Source organism: Elgaria multicarinata, chromosome 21 (assembly GCF_023053635.1).
Source record: "Elgaria multicarinata webbii isolate HBS135686 ecotype San Diego chromosome 21, rElgMul1.1.pri, whole genome shotgun sequence".
Taxonomy (NCBI): domain Eukaryota; kingdom Metazoa; phylum Chordata; class Lepidosauria; order Squamata; family Anguidae; genus Elgaria; species Elgaria multicarinata.
Window position 1 is genome coordinate 1,841,099 of NC_086191.1, and position 16,035 is coordinate 1,857,133.

At 55.5% G+C, this 16,035-nt stretch overlaps 1 protein-coding gene across 1 annotated transcript in view; it reads right to left on the reverse strand.

Moving 5' to 3' along the window:
* Positions 1–246: 246 nt before the first annotated feature.
* The window catches only part of NCSTN (nicastrin), a 28,048-nt gene continuing 12,259 nt past the window's right edge, over positions 247–16,035 (reverse strand). Inside the window, exons 9-17 of the mRNA XM_063145898.1 lie at positions 12,349–12,453; positions 11,977–12,048; positions 10,669–10,844; positions 6,899–7,001; positions 6,595–6,690; positions 5,771–5,858; positions 5,498–5,652; positions 4,341–4,556; positions 247–989 (exon numbers count right to left, since the gene is read on the reverse strand). Coding sequence (XP_063001968.1) covers positions 867–989; positions 4,341–4,556; positions 5,498–5,652; positions 5,771–5,858; positions 6,595–6,690; positions 6,899–7,001; positions 10,669–10,844; positions 11,977–12,048; positions 12,349–12,453 — 1,134 coding nt within the window. The 3' untranslated portion in view covers positions 247–866. The remainder of the gene's footprint in view (positions 990–4,340; positions 4,557–5,497; positions 5,653–5,770; positions 5,859–6,594; positions 6,691–6,898; positions 7,002–10,668; positions 10,845–11,976; positions 12,049–12,348; positions 12,454–16,035) is intronic.

Genomic DNA, 16,035 nt, shown 5'->3' on the forward strand with positions numbered 1-16,035 from the left:
CTAGCAGCTTTCTTTTTCAAAAACACAGTGTCAGTTTTCCTGTTGTTTCACACAGCTCTGCTTGTCTTCCACCTTGCACATCCTGGAGGCTCAAACCTCATCTCAGAATACCTCTTTGGCTTCTATTGGGGGTGACGTAAAAGTCACACGCTCTCCAGGTCAGGAGAGACTGACCCACTCACCACTCCACCCCAGGCACAAAGCCCTCGATTCCTTGGTCACCCAAAGAAGACATAAAAGCCATAATGGGATCAATGGATTTAATTTGTAAGTAGGTTTTTTTTTAATTAAACCAAGCTATTTATATTATATATACAAAAATTCCAAATTTTTAAAAAAGGATATTTTACACCCAACATCCCAGCCTCCTCCCCACCCACCCCAGGCGCGTCCCTCTTTATTTTCATCTTGATACACACAGATCAAAGGATTTGAGCAACTGCTCTGCTAATCTGGAACTTTACAATAATGGAAGAGGGAGGACCAAAGAGACTGAAGAAAGGTCCCCATCTGCACAGACCCCTGGAGAGGGTTTTCCCAGCAACCGGCTCCTGTCCTTACAGAGGTGCGTGCCAGGTATCCAGGTGGGCCAGGCTTCAGACCTCACCTTCTCTGGACAGCCATGCAAAACGAAGGTGGGGGAGACCTGGATAAACTCACCCCTCCTTCACCAAAAAACAGTCCCTGTATTGCCAATACCTTCTTGCAGCACAAGGGTTTATTTGAGGGGGGGGGAGAGAAGGAGACACCCCTCGTAGTTCCACAGTCCGTGTTAACTGGCGAAGGAGCTCCAGTGTTGTTCTACCAGCAATTTCACGTTCTCCACCTTGCCTGGTTTTGAGCACAAGGCTTTCCCCAACCAGGTTTCAATACGCCACAGCCCCAGAGTCTCCCGGGGTGGTGAAAAGCACATCTGCTTTGGCGTTGATGAAGTAGGTGGCGACAAAGGAAACAATCAGAATAGCAAGGCCCATGATCAGTATAATGATCTGCAGAAAAGGATAGAAAGGAAACGAACAGGACTTAGAAGCGGGTGTGCAGAGCGGGTCTGCTCCTCCCTGAAATTCAGGGCAGAACTCTGATGAGGCTCTGTCTCCCTGCGCTGTTCCATTTTCGGAGAACTACTCTATTATCATCAATGGGAATTAACAGAAATGCTTACGTCTCTGTAATTTCTAAGCTCTTAAGTAGGGCTTTAGCCATGCAAAGATGGATGCAGATCCTTTCATACCTTGATTATTAGGAATTTTAAAAACAACAATACCTCCAACCATTGCCCCCCCCCCACACACACACTTCAGATGCGCTTCATCTTCTCTCAAGAGAGCTTGAGAGAAGATTGAGGGGAGACATGAGAGCACTCTTCAAATACTTAAAAGGTTGTCACACAGAGGAGGGCCAGGATCTCTTCTCGATCCTCCCAGAGTGCAGGACACGGAATAACGGGCTCAAGTTAAAGGAAGCCAGATTCTGGCTGGACATCAGGAAAAACTTCCTGACTGTCAGAGCAGTCTAACAATTTTTGTGAACCGCCCAGAGAGCTCTGGCTATTGGGCGGTATAGAAATTAATAAATAAATAAATAAAATACGACAATGGAACCAGGACACGGAATAACGGGCTCAAGTTAAAGGAAGCCAGATTCCGGCTGGACATCAGGAAAAACGTCCTGACTGTTAGAGCAGTACGACAATGGAACCCGTGAACTAGGGAGGTGGTGGGCTCTCCCACACTGGAGGCCTTCAAGAGGCAGCTGGACAACCATCTGTCAGGGATGCTTTAGGGTGGATTCCTGCATTAGGCAGGGGGGTGGACTCGATGGCCTTGTAGGCCCCTTCCAACCCTACTATTTTATGATTCTATGAAATGTAGGAGAAGAAGTCAGGTGTGGCTCCACCCACACCCTCTGCTTCAAAACGCAAGTCTAGCGCCTGGGGTCATTTTTCTTTTGTGGCAGAGGATCCCAGGTATGCTAGATCTTCAGAGGCTGCACCCCCTTCAAGCCAGCGGTCAGTCTCAGGCTGGCAGCAGCAGTAGCGGCAGTGCTGTGGGCAAGGCTCCTGCCCCCTGGCCCCATTAGCCCTGCTGGACAAGGGCAGAGGGGGCTTCAAAATGCCCCCAGATAGGATGGTGCTAGGGAGAACTGATGGAACTTTCCCATTTCTGGGACACTCAGTCAGCCTCAGCCACATTGCGAAAGAGCACAGCTACGAGCTCTTCCTTTTATCATTTGCAATCCCTCCCCCTAAGCAACGTGATTGGAGGGGGGCCAGGGAGGAGACTGTGGCTATTGGTTAGCCACAGATGTCAGTCTCAAAACTACCCTTCCCTCACCTCTCAGTGTCTTCCTAACTTAGAAGTGTCCGGTTAGCAGTCTATCAACATGAAACGAGCCCGCACGTGGCCTAAAAAAACTACGGATCCATTCGGGGCTCCAAACGATCTTCTAACCCCACCGCGGGTTTCCAACGGGTTTGAAACCGCCCCCTAACCGCATCGTGATTTCGGAGGTCCATCGGACCCCTAGATTTTCGGTGCGGAGAGCACACTCCTACCTAAAAGGAGTTGGCAGCAGCACAAGAGACGTGGAGAGACGCCCAGAGCCACCCTGCAATCTTGCCAGAGGAGCATCTTTGAAATTGAGGCTGCTGGAGGCAACGTGTGTGCCCTCTATTTATTAATATTTATTTATTAATTACATTTCTATACCACCCAATAGCTGGAGCTCTCTAGGTATTTATTTATTTATAACATTTATATCCCACCTTTTTTCCTCCATGGAACCCAAGGCGGCGTACCTAATCCTTCTCCTCATTATTATTATTATTATTTATTTATAAAGCGCCATCAATGTTCATGGCGCTGTACAGAATAAAACAAGACATTCTGCCATATGGCTTCCAATCTAAAATCACCGTAACAGACAGGGGAGGGAGGGGGAAAACCAACCGGGGTAGGGGGCATTAAAACTAAAATATAGACTACTATGACCATGCTATGATTGAAAAGCTTTCGAGAAAAGAAACGTTTTCAAGCGAGATTTAAAAACTGAAATTGACGTGGCGGTCCGCAAATGCACTGGAAGAGAATTGCAGGCATAGGGGGCAGCGAGCGAGAACGGGCGAAGCCGAGCGAGAGAAGTGGAAACTCTTGGGCAGGTAAGAGACGTGGTGTTATCGGAGTGGAGGGCACGAGCGGGGCGATGAAGTGAAATAAGGGACGGAAGGTAGGGAGCAGCCAGATCATGACAGGCTTTAAAAGTGAGAAGAAGAAGCTTGTATTGGATTCTGTAAGAGATAGGAAGTCAGGGGAGGGATTTTAGAAGCGGGGTGGATTTTATCCTCACAACAACCACCCTGCGAGGTGGGTTGGGCTGAGAGTCTGTGATGGGCCCAAAGTCACCCAGTGGGTTTCCATGGCCGAGTGGGGACTAGAACCCGGATCTCACGACTCCCAGTCCAACACTTTAGCCTCTACACCACACCGGCTCTACTAGGAGGGGTCACTTACAAGTAGTTCCATGTAAGCGCAGTACGACAGATTTCATTAAAACAAGACAAGTTGCTAGGCCTTAAGGATTTGAAATTACGTGGGCCAATGCCTGCTAAACTCTCGGAAGTCAGAGGAGGGAACTGAACAGGATTTCCTGTCACTGGAAGCACTGCACAGCTTCCCACAATTGGCAAAAACCAAAATAAAATTATATAAAGGGAGAGGAAATGACATATTTACTCAATTTGTATAGTTTCTATGCCACAGGTGGGCAGCCTTATGACATCCAGATGTTTTGGGCTACAACTCCCATCAGCCTCAGCCAGCATGGGCCAATCATCAAGGATTGTTGGAGTTGTGCTCCAAAACCCTGGGAGGACGCTGGGTTGCTGACCTGCGATTTACACAGATTGCAGCAAGCAGGAGCCTGGCCCGGCCACGCTTCGCCTGTCCTGGAAGCGCCCGGCACCCGAGTCAGGCCCGGCTGCGTGCAAAAGGCCACTGCTGAGCTCCGTCCCTTCCCAAAGTCTCAGGCGATCAGGTTTCAAGCGGCCTTATGCAGAGTCAGACCCTGCGCCCATCTAGTATTGCCCGCTCTGGCCGGTAGCAGGTCTCAGGCTGAGGACTTCCGCAGCCTCCTTTACCAGAGATCCCTTCAAGCAGTGAAGTCCAAGCCACAGAGCGAGGGCACCTCCTGCCACGCGGGGTCCAGCCCTGAGAGCAAGTGTCGGGTCAACCCCAGAGCCCTCACGGCCGTGCAGAGAGACCTGCGTCGAGTTGCAGTTTCTCTCCGTTAGCAAGCAAGCCTGCTGCCGGGTTTGCTCTTTCGGTTGTGTGCAGCCAACTCACCTCAAACTGCTTGCTGGCCACGAGGAAGATCCGGGCGTGAAGCTCCTTCCAGCGGCTCTCTGTCCACGTGGAGTACTCGGTGGAGCCCCAGTCCTGGAGCTCAAAGGCTGGGGAGGACGCCTGGGAGAGGTGGACCGTGGACCTGACGCAGAACGGCTTGCGGGGGGACGTGGCGTTGGGGGACGGGGAGCCCTGCACCCAGGCGTAATCGTACGACTGCAGAGGAAACGGGAGCGACAGAAGGAGAGATGTTTGCCAGACCCAGACCCAGGACGGAGCTGGGAGGTGGGAATTCTTGCTCCCACGTTTGGGGGAAGGAGCAAGGCAGCGTCACGTTTGCTTCTCACGGGAGCCGGACGTTTTAGCTTCCAGGAGCTCTTGAAAGTGACACATTTGGGACACCTATTTATTGAGAGCACTTTACAGTCCCTTCCTTTCCTGAATAGAGCTTGAGGCAGCGAACAATAAAATTGTAACTCTAAAACAATAAAAAAAACACCTAAAAACGTAAGACTAAAAAGACAGAAAATACAAGCAGCCATTAAAAGCAGTTTGATTTACAGCTTCTAGCAAGTTAAAACAATTCAGGAAAAACACTCATGGATCAACGGTGTTCCTGCACAGCAGAGGGTGGGAAACACGTCCTGCCACGACTTTATTTCAATTTTTAAGCGGAAAAAGTTTTGCAATAGTCGCGTCTGCTGCTGAAATTCGGCAGCAAACGGCTACGGAGGCGCAGGGTGCCCCAGGTGAGCAGGGCCCGCGAGCTGGAGGGGCCCTGGATTGGGACCTGGGGGGTGGGGGGCACTTTGTCCTCTCCCGACCTAACGAAGTTGCAGCTTTGCAGGGCAGCGTTGGGGGAGGGGGAATCGCTCAGAAAGCCGCTTCGCAGTGAGCACAGCAGGGATCCCCAGGCTCAATTCCTGGCCCCTCCGACAGCAGAGCTTCGGGGGGGGGGGGAGAACCCCCCGTTGGAGAGCAGCCACCCAACAGAGCAGACGGCAGCGGCCTCAGAGATTCCTGGCCGGGGAGGGGAGGCAGGAAAGCTCCACCAGCACTAAAGCAGCCAACTCTGACCTGGCACCCTCCAGAGGTGGTGGACTACAAATCCCAGCGTCCCCCAGGCGGGGCGAAGCGAGCAGGGCGAGCAAACTCACCTCTCCCTTGGCGGCCTTGCCCAGGCTGAGGCACTGCTCCTTGGTGACGCTGTCGTTGAGCCTGGTGCCCGTGAGGTTGGCCAAGACGTGCTGGACGAAGTAGGTGGCGTTCACGGGGCTGGACACGGCCACGTAGTACTGGGGGGGGTCGTCGACTAGGAGGAAGCGGGAGAGGGGCGTTTGCCGCGGGAAGGGGGGGCCGGCCGGGCGGAGGCCTCGGGCCCGAAGGGTCCCCTCCCCCCTCCCACAAATGCACACAGGGCCCGCCCTTACCCAGGTATCGCTTGAGCTCCGCCTTAATGATCCCCTGGAACCAGCTGTTGTTCGCACGGACCAGGAAGCCGTACAGCATGCGCGTGACCTGCGGAGGAGGAGGAGGAGGCACGGAGGCTGAGGCGAGGCAGCGTCGGACACAGCGGACCCAAACGGCAGGACCGGGGTCAAGAGGCTCGGGCTCAAACTCCCCCTGAGCGAAGGAGAAGGCGGCACGGAGGCTGAGGCGAGGCAGCGTCGGACACAGTGGACCCAAACGGCAGGACCGGGGTCAAGAGGCTCAGGCTCAAACTCCCCCTGAGCCGTCCTGCTGGCTGCGGGGGGCCGCTCGCCACCCAACCGGGGCTTTCTGAATGAAAGGCTTCAACCCCAGGGCAGAACTTTGAAGTGGGGACAGAATTCAGCACCCCAAGAACGCCAGCTTTTCTCTTTCCAAAAAAGACGTTTCTAGACCTCCAGAGAGCTGCTGTGAAGGGACTCGGGGGCGGGTGGGGCTTGAGCGGCCATTCCGGAGGCCGGGACTCGGGGGGGGGGGCGGGGGAGGCAAGTCCAGGGCCCCCGTTGTGCCTAGAGGGCAGAAGAAACGGCTCCACTTGGAGGGTCCTTTGGTCAGGGGCACGCTTCGGCCGGCCCAGGACTGCTCCCTGCGGCCACTTGGGGTTCATGCAGCCTTAGTGTGGGTGCGGGGGAGGACCGCAAACCTTAAATGAAGAGCGGGGGAAGGGAAAGAGAGCTGTTCGAGGAGGCGAGGCGACACGCCGTGCGAGGGACGGGCCCAGGCGGAAGGGAAGCGCGCAAAGCGCTCGGCCCCTGTCAGCCCCTACCGTCTCCGGGTCCGCCTGGATAGCTGAGGCGTTCGCTGTTCCCCCTGCAAGCTGGTAGAGAGTCCGGGCCACCACGGTGGCCACGTCTGCCAGGGACTGCGAGGAAGAGGAGAGGGCGGCGCGTTAATCAAGGCGGGCGCAGGGAGAGCAGGGCCAGCAGCCCTCCTCCGGCGCATCTCTAGGGCAAGCAGGCACCCGAGGCAACGCACAGCCATCCGAAGCCCCCTCCCTGCTCCCTGCCCAGGAGCCTTTGGAAAGGCCACAGGGGTGCCCCCACCACCACCACCACCGCAGCACACTCAACCTCAGCCGTGGTCGTCCTGTAATTCAAGGCTTCCTCGGGGCTCAGTCCTGGGGGGTAATGTAGCAGGATGTTCTCCGGCGTGTCGTAGATGCTCTGGTAGTACCTGGGGGAGGAGGAGGAGAGGAGGGGAGGGAGGGGGGGCTGCTTTGAGCAAGGGCCTGGCGGGGCATTCAAGAACAGGTCGTGTGCCTGGAGCAGGTGCCGGGAGGTTTTCCCCTGGGAAGGAGGGGGGCGGGGGGAATCTGGGCCCCAGCCTGGAATACAGCCCCCCTCTCCCCCTCTCCTCAAAGCGTTTAATGAGGCTTTGTAATTAACTTGGCCCTTCTGCAGCTTTGCCTGTTTGATGAGCTCAAGCCGTTTATTGGAAGGGGGCCGGGGTGGGTGCGGGGGGGGGGGGAAGGGCCAGATCCCTGCAGCTTGCACTCCCGACTCCTAAATGCGTCTTGCTCACAGGCAGGTCCCACCCGTCGGGTTTGGAGTGCAGCCAGGGCCGGAGCCGGTGATGTGGGGCAGGCAGGGGGGCCCTGGGGGCCAAAGAGAAAGAGCTCCCACCCGCCCACCCACCGTTTCAAGGGTCCGGGCCCATGCCAAAAGGGCCGCAGAAGTGTGCCGCGCCCGCTGCCAACCACGAGATGCCCGGGCCCATCGCGGCGGCATTCTAACAGGCAGGCCCCGAGCTGGGCCCCCTCTGCCAAGTCAGGCCGGGCTGCCGGCGGCGGAGAGCAAGCGGCCTGCTGCCAGGACGCCTCCACCGGCGCCGAGGGATGCAGCCGTCAGGACGCCGCGTGGCATTTGCAGAGCGCTCCAGACACGTGGCGCTGAGTTATCTTATGAGGCACAAGCCTCTGTACCACCCCCAGAAGGGTCGAGACGCCAAAGTACCCCAACCCAGGAAAAACCAAAACCCGAAACATTATTCAATAACCACAGAAAAGCAGAGCAAGAGACCGAAACAGGGAGGAAAATTAGCCCAAAACCAACAATGAACCCATACCGAAGGCAGTATCCAAGGGGGGGGGGTCCCCGATGAGGAAGGGGCCTGGGGAGCCTTCCTGGGGAAGGAAGGAGCTTAGCCAGAGCCCGGGTGCTGCCACCGTGAGGATGGTGGGGCAAGAAGCAGAGTCACCCCCAAAGGCCTCTGCAGGTGGGCAGCCACGGCCTCAGTGTGGCTGGATCTGCCCCGGACATGCAGCTCTTTTGTGGACGACCTTAAAGGAGGCTTCCTTTCAGGGACACCTGTGGGAGGCCACTATGCCTGAGCCCCCAGCCGGGCCTGCAGCCACGAGGGGTTCGCCCCCGCCCACCCACCTGCAGCGCCCAGAGGGAGGGGCCCGAGAAGCAGGCCGGCTGGGGTTCAGGCCCTCTTGCTCCAGACCTGACCTTCCTGCCTCTGCTGGCCTGCATGGGGCCAAAGACGATTTGGGCTCCCCGTCCCCAGACTCCTCTGGTTCCGGGCCAGCAAGGAACATACAATCACCTTGTGGCGGTGGGGCACTGAGACTGGGGGTCATGTTGTGGGGTGGGGGGGAGAGAGGGGAGAGCCCCCTTGCTGCAACACCTGGATTCCCCCCGGCTGCCACAAAGACGCCATCTCCCCATCTCCCGTTTGTCTGTGTTCGAGAGCAGCCCTTGGAGGAGAGGGATGAGGCCGCCCTGCCTGCTCCATCGCCGCTCGCCCACCTCTGGCCGCCCGCCAGCAGCGGGGAAACATTCTCAGTACGAAACTGGATTTCTCGCGGCTGTCAGAACAATTACGCTGCGCCTCTTTAATTACATCGCACCCGTCTGCTGCCCTCCGCCTCCCCCCCCTCTCCGAATCCACAACTGCTTCGCTCTTCCCAGCAGGCTCCTTCCCCTCCCCATACAATCACGACAGTTCCTGATCCCCGTGTGAAACGGTGGCTGCGACCCCCCTCTGCTGGCCACCGCCAGAAAGAGCTTGCGAGGACTCTTTAACGCGTTTCAAGTTATGCAGCTAGTGGGGGTGGGGGGTGCCTGTGTAGAACAGGGGCAGCTAACGGACAGGCTTCCGGCCGGATCCTGCCCCAAAGATATTTTCCACGGCAGCCCTATGAACATTCAGGTCACCGCCGTGATCTTTCAGAAGTCTTGCTCACAATTTCACTAGTAAAGAAGGAGACGTGAGCCGAACTCCCTGTTCCCACGATTACATCTCTGTTTTGGGCCTCGTACGTACGGCCCAGCTCTGCCCAGACACACGCGGTGCATTTCTGTTCGATGGCTTTATTCTGGAACTGGCTGCCTACGTGGAATCAGTGGACTGGCTGTACGGCAAAACGCCCTTCTGGCCTACAGGCTGCTGTCAGGAGGAAGTGAACGGCTCACAGGCTGTTGCCCCCACCCCTGGGGAAGACAGAGTGGGCCCCTCCCGAACAGAGACCCTCTTCAACTGCGGAGATACCCCAGGGATCAGGGCCTGAAGGAGGTCTGGAACGGTAGCAGGAGCGACTTGAGGACTGGGAACCTGAACAAGCCAAATGGAATTCATCTATTTATTTCATTTGTAATCCACCCAATAGCCAACGTTCTCTGGGCGGATTAAAAACAGTTAATTGTCACTTGAGGCTCAGGTGACCTCAGTGGCACGGAGCGCCTTCTACAAACTCCGGTTGGTGGCCCAGCTACGCCCCTATCTAGACAGGGATAACCTGGCTTCAGTTGTCCGTGCTCTGGTAACCTCCAAGTTAGATTACTGCAATGCCCTCTACGTAGGGCTGCCTTTGAAGGCGGTTCGGAAGCTGCAGCTCGTGCAAAATGCAGCGGCCAGATTGATTTTGGGAACCAGAAGGTTCGACCATATAACACCTGCTCTGGTCCGCTTGCACTGGCTGCCTGTATGTTTCCGAGCTCAATTCAAGGTGCTGGTTTTGACCTATAAAGCCTTACACGGCTTGGGACCACAATACCTGACGGAACGCCTCTCCCGACGTGAATATACCCGGTCACTACGTTCAACATCTAAGGTCCTCCTCCGGGTGCCTACTCCGAGAGAGGCTCGGCGTGTGGCAATGAGGGACAGGGCCTTTTCGGTGGTGGCCCCCAGACTGTGGAACGATCTCCCTGACGAGGCTCGCCTGGCGCCAACGCTGCTATCTTTCCAGCGCCAGGTTAAGACTTTCCTCGTTGCCCAGGCATATGGCGGCACATCTTAATCACCCACACGTTTAGGTTTTTTTTAATGGTTTTTAACGCTTTATGTGTGTATGTTCTGTGTTTTAGAATTTTAAATTTTGTATACTCGTTTTTATCTTAATTTTAGAATTTCTGTAAACCGCCCAGAGAGCCCTGGCTACGGGGGCGGTATAGAAGCGTAATAAATAAATACCATAGAGTTAAAAATAAAAAAATACAATGCAAATATTTGCAACGCAATGCAGAACAACAGCCAGCACAGGGAAGGATCAAACTCCTAGAACGTTCCAGAATTCTAACTTGAATCCTCCAAAACATTGTGGGGAGAAATATAGGGGGGCAACTTTAAAAACACCAGACACACCTCCCCACCCTCAGGGGCAGCTGTAATCTCCTTGAAGGCAGGGGTGGGCAGCTTCTGCCCCCCACATGTTTCAGCCTACAACTCCCATGATCCTCTAACACTGGCAATGGTGGCTAGCATTGATATTTATTTATTTAGAATATTTATATACCGCTCCCCATTGAAAAATTTCGGAGCGGTGTACAAGATAAAATGAAACCACGCATGCAGAGTTGCCGGCCAAGCTGATGGGCCGGGCCCGCCGGGCCGTTACCTGTTCTGGAAAGTGCTGTTGTGGTCCGCCAGAACCACGCCAGGGATCTGCTTGGCCCTCAGGAAACGCTGGAAGGAGGACGGCGGGAGGGGCTGAGAGGCGGCGATCTCGTTCAGGCTCACGCTGGTGTGGGCGCTGCTGTTTTTCAAGGTCTCCACCATGTTTTGAATGCTTTGCTAAGAAGCAAGGAGCACAACAGCAATTACTGCCATTTCTGTAATGAGCTTAATTATTACGTTGTAGCTGTTGTGAGGCCGCTTTGGAGAGCAGCAGTCGCGGGGGGGGGGGGGGGGGGAAGAAACAGAAGCTAAGCCGACCTGACGGCAACATCCACACAGCTAAGAGAAGCAAAGAGTTCATCCCCTGCTCAGCCTACGGTGAGGATCGACACGGATACCTTTGGCACAGGGCCTGGCCAGGCGGCCGTTGGAGCGCTCCGGGGCACACGAGCCAGGATCTCTCTCTTTCTCACACAAGCAAACACCTCTGCGGACCTTCTCAAGCCCAGCAGCGTTACGCCGCTCTCTGACACTCACCCCCCCCGCCCCCCGGGCACCATCATTAACGCAGCCCCATCCCTCCGCGTGGAGGTCCCTGCCCTTATGAGGCTACAATCTAAAATTTGACACGGGAGAGACAACAGAAGGAAGGAGAAGCTGGGTGTCAGGTGAACACGGGGAGAGAATGTGGGTTCCGTTCAAGCACGCGTACTCGGGCTGAGCTTTCGTAGGAGGGAAGGATGAAGGAGTTGCTCTGAAGCGGTTGGGGGGCAGGCTTTTGATCCTGGAGAGCTGTACCCCCCCAAGGGGCCACAAGCATGGGCACCCCACCCCTTCCCATTCACAACAGCCCATCCACTCCCCCAACGCTCACACACACAGAGACAGAGCGGGAGAGAATGGACCGGGCCGGTTCTGTGCCTTCCAAAGCCGCATCCCCTGTTGAGGCACAGCCTGCCAGAAGCGCTGGGGGCCGCGTGCAATTCAGGCGGGTTGCAGGGGGATTTAGAGGCCTTCTGGCAGGCATTTGGAAGCCACAGAGAGCGAGGACCCGCAGCTTGTGTAGGACCCAGGAAGCACGCAAATTGCTTTAGTGACAAACACGAGGGGACCAAGACGTGGCAACGGGACGTTTTCGCAGAGGGGCAGAGAGGCAGGGCCATGCGCAGAGCACGTGGAGGAGTGCGCAGTGGGGCCTTGCCGGGCTCTAGGGCGGCCAGGAAGGCCTCTGGTGGGAGCCACAGGCGGCCTCCGTCGGCTCCCACTGCCAGGACGCCCATCCCACCGGAAGCTGTTTCCATGCTTTTACCTCAACAGACTTGTTCTTCTGAGAGACGGGATCCGTGTGCATCCACAGATCCGAGTTAATCCGTAGCGCCACCTGCAACACAAGCAGCCCCCGTCACTCTGCTCGGATGGGAGCCCTTGTTGGGGCAGTCTCAGCTCTCTGGCGAAGAGCCAAGGAGCCCCCCTCCCGCTGACCAGGGACCCCGAGCGACAGCAGCAGAAAGAGAGGCAGGAATCGGACTCAACCCACGAGTTCTCACGCTGCGGCAGCTCGGATCTTCGGCCCCATCTTCTGCAGGTTCCCAGACATGGAAAAGCAAGGCCAGGACAGCCACTTTCGGGCCCACAAGAGGCAGGCAGGCGTTCTCAGCCAAGGGAGGGAAGGAGCCCCTACCTGACTCAGCTCCAGGAAGGAGTGGATGCTGTCCAGCTGGACCGGGAACTTGTCGTTCTGCATGTCGTACACCATGCGGGAGCTGCCAATGTAGTCAAAGGTCTCCTTGAGAGGCGGAGGCAAAACCAGAAAGCGTTTTCAGGGACAGAGCTCAGCGATGAACGGTCACAACAAGAAGGGGGATTTTTAAAGCGCTTTAAAATCAATGCCTGACGACAACCCGGCAAGGGAGATTGCGATTATCGCAGCTGAGGGCAGGGGAAGCGAGGCTGAAAGAGAGGGAGAGACGTCCCACAGGCCAGCCACGGCATCCGTGGGACCTGAACCGGACCTTCCCGGCTCACCGCTCAGTCTCTCGACCGCTACACGCCATCAGCTTGTCTTAGGCCAGGTGTCATTCTCTCCCCACCCCCCAGCACCCACCCACCCCAAGGGGCACGGGGCCGTCGTATCCGCCCAGCGCACCAGATCGCTGCAAAAACTATGTGAAGCACTTTCAGTGCCCTCGAGCACGATCGCGCATGATGGCAGCCGGTTTCACAATGCCAATCCTGGAACGGCGAATTCTGCAGCCTTCCGAGAGAGGCCGCAGCGGCCAATCCCCCCCCCCCCGCCACAGAGTTTGGCCGGGGGGGGGGAGATCACACGGCCATTTCCCAGGACTTTGGAAGCCGCCACAACGCTGGCAGCACTGAGCAAATGAGGCCCTTCAATGTGATGCCTGGAGGGGAACATCAGCTGCTCACCATCGGTTCCCCCCCCTTCCGCGTTGCACGCCCCCCCCTGCAAATATCCTCTTGGCTTCACACAGCTGCCAGCTCCAACGGCATTTTGCTCCAGCGTGCATATATTTTTAATCCTCTCCACGTGACTTTTTATGTTCAGAGGCAGTGCGCCGCTGCACACCAGAGGAGAGACCTCGCTTTCTTGCCCCGTTTGTGCACCTTCTGGAGACATCTGGATGGCTGACCAGAACGCTCCTCTCTAAGAAGCTGGCCTCACCGGTGTGGCCTGACCCGGCAGGGCACTGCCCAGTTCCCGCGCTTGCGGTCAGCTAAATCCCAGCCGAGGGGCGGTAGAAGGCTTCCCTGCCACAGATAACGGGGGCTCTATTGAGAAAGGACGTCCCAACTCAGCGCCTGATGTCCATCAAGCTCAGAAGGGTCTACTTCAAGTTGCAGCAGCCCTCGGGGCCCTTCCCAGCCCTCCTTCCAAGATCATTCCAAGTGCTGGAAATTTAACTGGGGGGATTCAACCTTCCGTGTGAGCAGCAGGTGTCCCGCCACTCAGCGGCCTCCCCGCCAACCCAGGGTGTGGCTTTCAGCTGTCAGACCAATGGCCCGTTTCACCCATGGGTGGCCGTCACTAGGGACCATCTCAGGACCTTCGGTGGGCAAAGCCTGGGCTCTGGCTGCAATGGAGACAACCTGCCCCCCCCCGCCCCACGAAGCAGGCTTACACACACAGTCTGGCACTACGGCTGCTAGTTCCGTTCCAGGGTCTTGGGCAGGGGCCCTTCCCAGACTTCCTACCAGAGACCTTTTGAACGGCAGATGCTGGGGATGGAACCTGGGACCTTCTGTGTACAACCCCCCACCCCCGGTAAAAATGCACCCGGAACGGCGCTGCATTATCACACCACTGATCCACCGCCAACGGGCAGCAGGACTCCAGGGCTTCAGACCCGGAACGGTCCCCTGCCCCAATCACCAACTGCGACCCAAAACCCTTTGAAGGGGAGATGACTGGATGGACCGTGGTGCCTTCTGCAAGCTCAGAAGGGGGCTCTGGCGCTCGGCCGTGGGCCTCCCCACTCACGGATGAAACAGCCTCACACCAAGACAGAGAACTGGTCGCTCTGGCCCAGTGTGACCAATTGGTAGGAGGTAGTATTGCCGTTACCATAGCTTGTATTATTATTATTATTATTATTACATTTATATCCTGCCTTTTTTCCTACTGCAAGGAACACAATGACCCTCCTCCTCTCCATTTTTATCCTCACAACAACCCTGTGAGGCAGGTCAGGCTGAGACTCAGTGACTGGCCCAAAGTCACCCAGTGAGCTTCATGGCCGAGGGTGGACTTGAACCCAGATCTCTCGAGTTCCAGTTCAACACTCTAACCACACAGATAACCACAGCTTTTATGGTTGTGGGCATGTTTTCTGGGCATGTTTAGCCTGGAGACGAGAAGATTGAGGGGAGACATGATAGCACTCTTCAAATACTTAAAAGGTTGTCACACAGAGGAGGGCCAGGATCTCTTCTCCATCCTCCCAGAGTGCAGGACACGGAATAACGGGCTCAAGTTAAAGGAAGCCAGATTCCGGCTGGACATCAGGAAAAACTTCCTGAGTGTAAGAGCAGTGCGACAATGGAATCAGCTACCTAGGGAGGTTGTGGGCTCTCCCACACTAGAGGCCTTCAAGAGGCAGCTGGACAAGCATCTGTCAGAGATGCTTTAGGGTGGATTCGTGCATTGAGCAGGGGGTTGGACTCGATGGCCTTGTAGGCCCCTTCCAACTCTGCTGTTCTATGATTCTATTATGATTGCCAGTTGCATTTTATCAGTTTTTATATGTGTTTCCCCCCAGTGTTAGGAAGCAGATGCAAGCAGAGATTAAACTACAAGCAGTTCCATGCTTGTAGTTTATCATAAGAGTTTATCATAAGAATCGCTCCAGCACTGACTTAATCCATGAGAGGAAAATGACCCCAGGGGCCCCAATTAGCCACAGAATGCCTGGATGTACGAGGTGTCAGCCTTTGAAACGAAACCCTTACTTCAGCGCTACAGGACACACGTGGTCCCCACAGCAAGAGGGGGGAATCTGGGGGCTTTCATTAGAACTCTATCGCCAAGGATGCAAGAGGGGGGGAAACTTTTTTTTTAAAAAAAACCCGCCTCTTTCCTAAAATTAGTGACAAAACAAATAGATCCAATAACAGTCAAAATGGAATCAGTTTTGTTCTTCAGGTGGTCATCCCTAAGAAGCACGCCTGCCTTTATAAGAAGAGAAAAACGCACAGCATTGTGAGCAAACAGAATAGTTTTCAGTACCATTTTTTTTTTTAAAAAAGAAAGAAATTCAAGCGATGTAAAGAAGTGTATATGACACTGAGTTAGCAAGTCGTAGAATATTAACAAACATTCCAATAAAAAGAATGTCCAAGGAAAGCTTTGAATTTGTTTGAGCCCAACACTTCAGAGAGCAAATCCGGGGTCCCAGGAGAGCACCCCGGGGATTCTTCAGAACCCCCCTCTGAAGACCTTGGAAGGGTGACTCTGGGATCCAATTGCTCCCCTGCCCTGCGCCTGCTCGTGCAAGAGGAAGTCGCAAAAGCAGCCCTGGAGAGGTGTGAAATGGGGCGTTGCGGTGGGTGGCGAAGAGAGAAGGGAGGTCAGGATAGGGGAAACCCTATGGCCTCTTCAGCCCCACCCCACAAGTGTGCCTCAGCTAGACAGGCTCAAAGGCCCATTGGGGTGGGGGGTGGGGGAGAAACAAAAGAGGGCGCAAAGGCAAAAATGCCCCCCCCTTGCTCCTTCTGCCCTGCTGGCAACAGCCCAGCAGGGCAACGGAGACTCCATTGAGGATTCGGTCCAATGCAAGCACAATCAATAGGGTTGTACGCTTAGTCCTTTTGACACCCAATGCTATTACTCAGAATAAATGTAATTCCATTC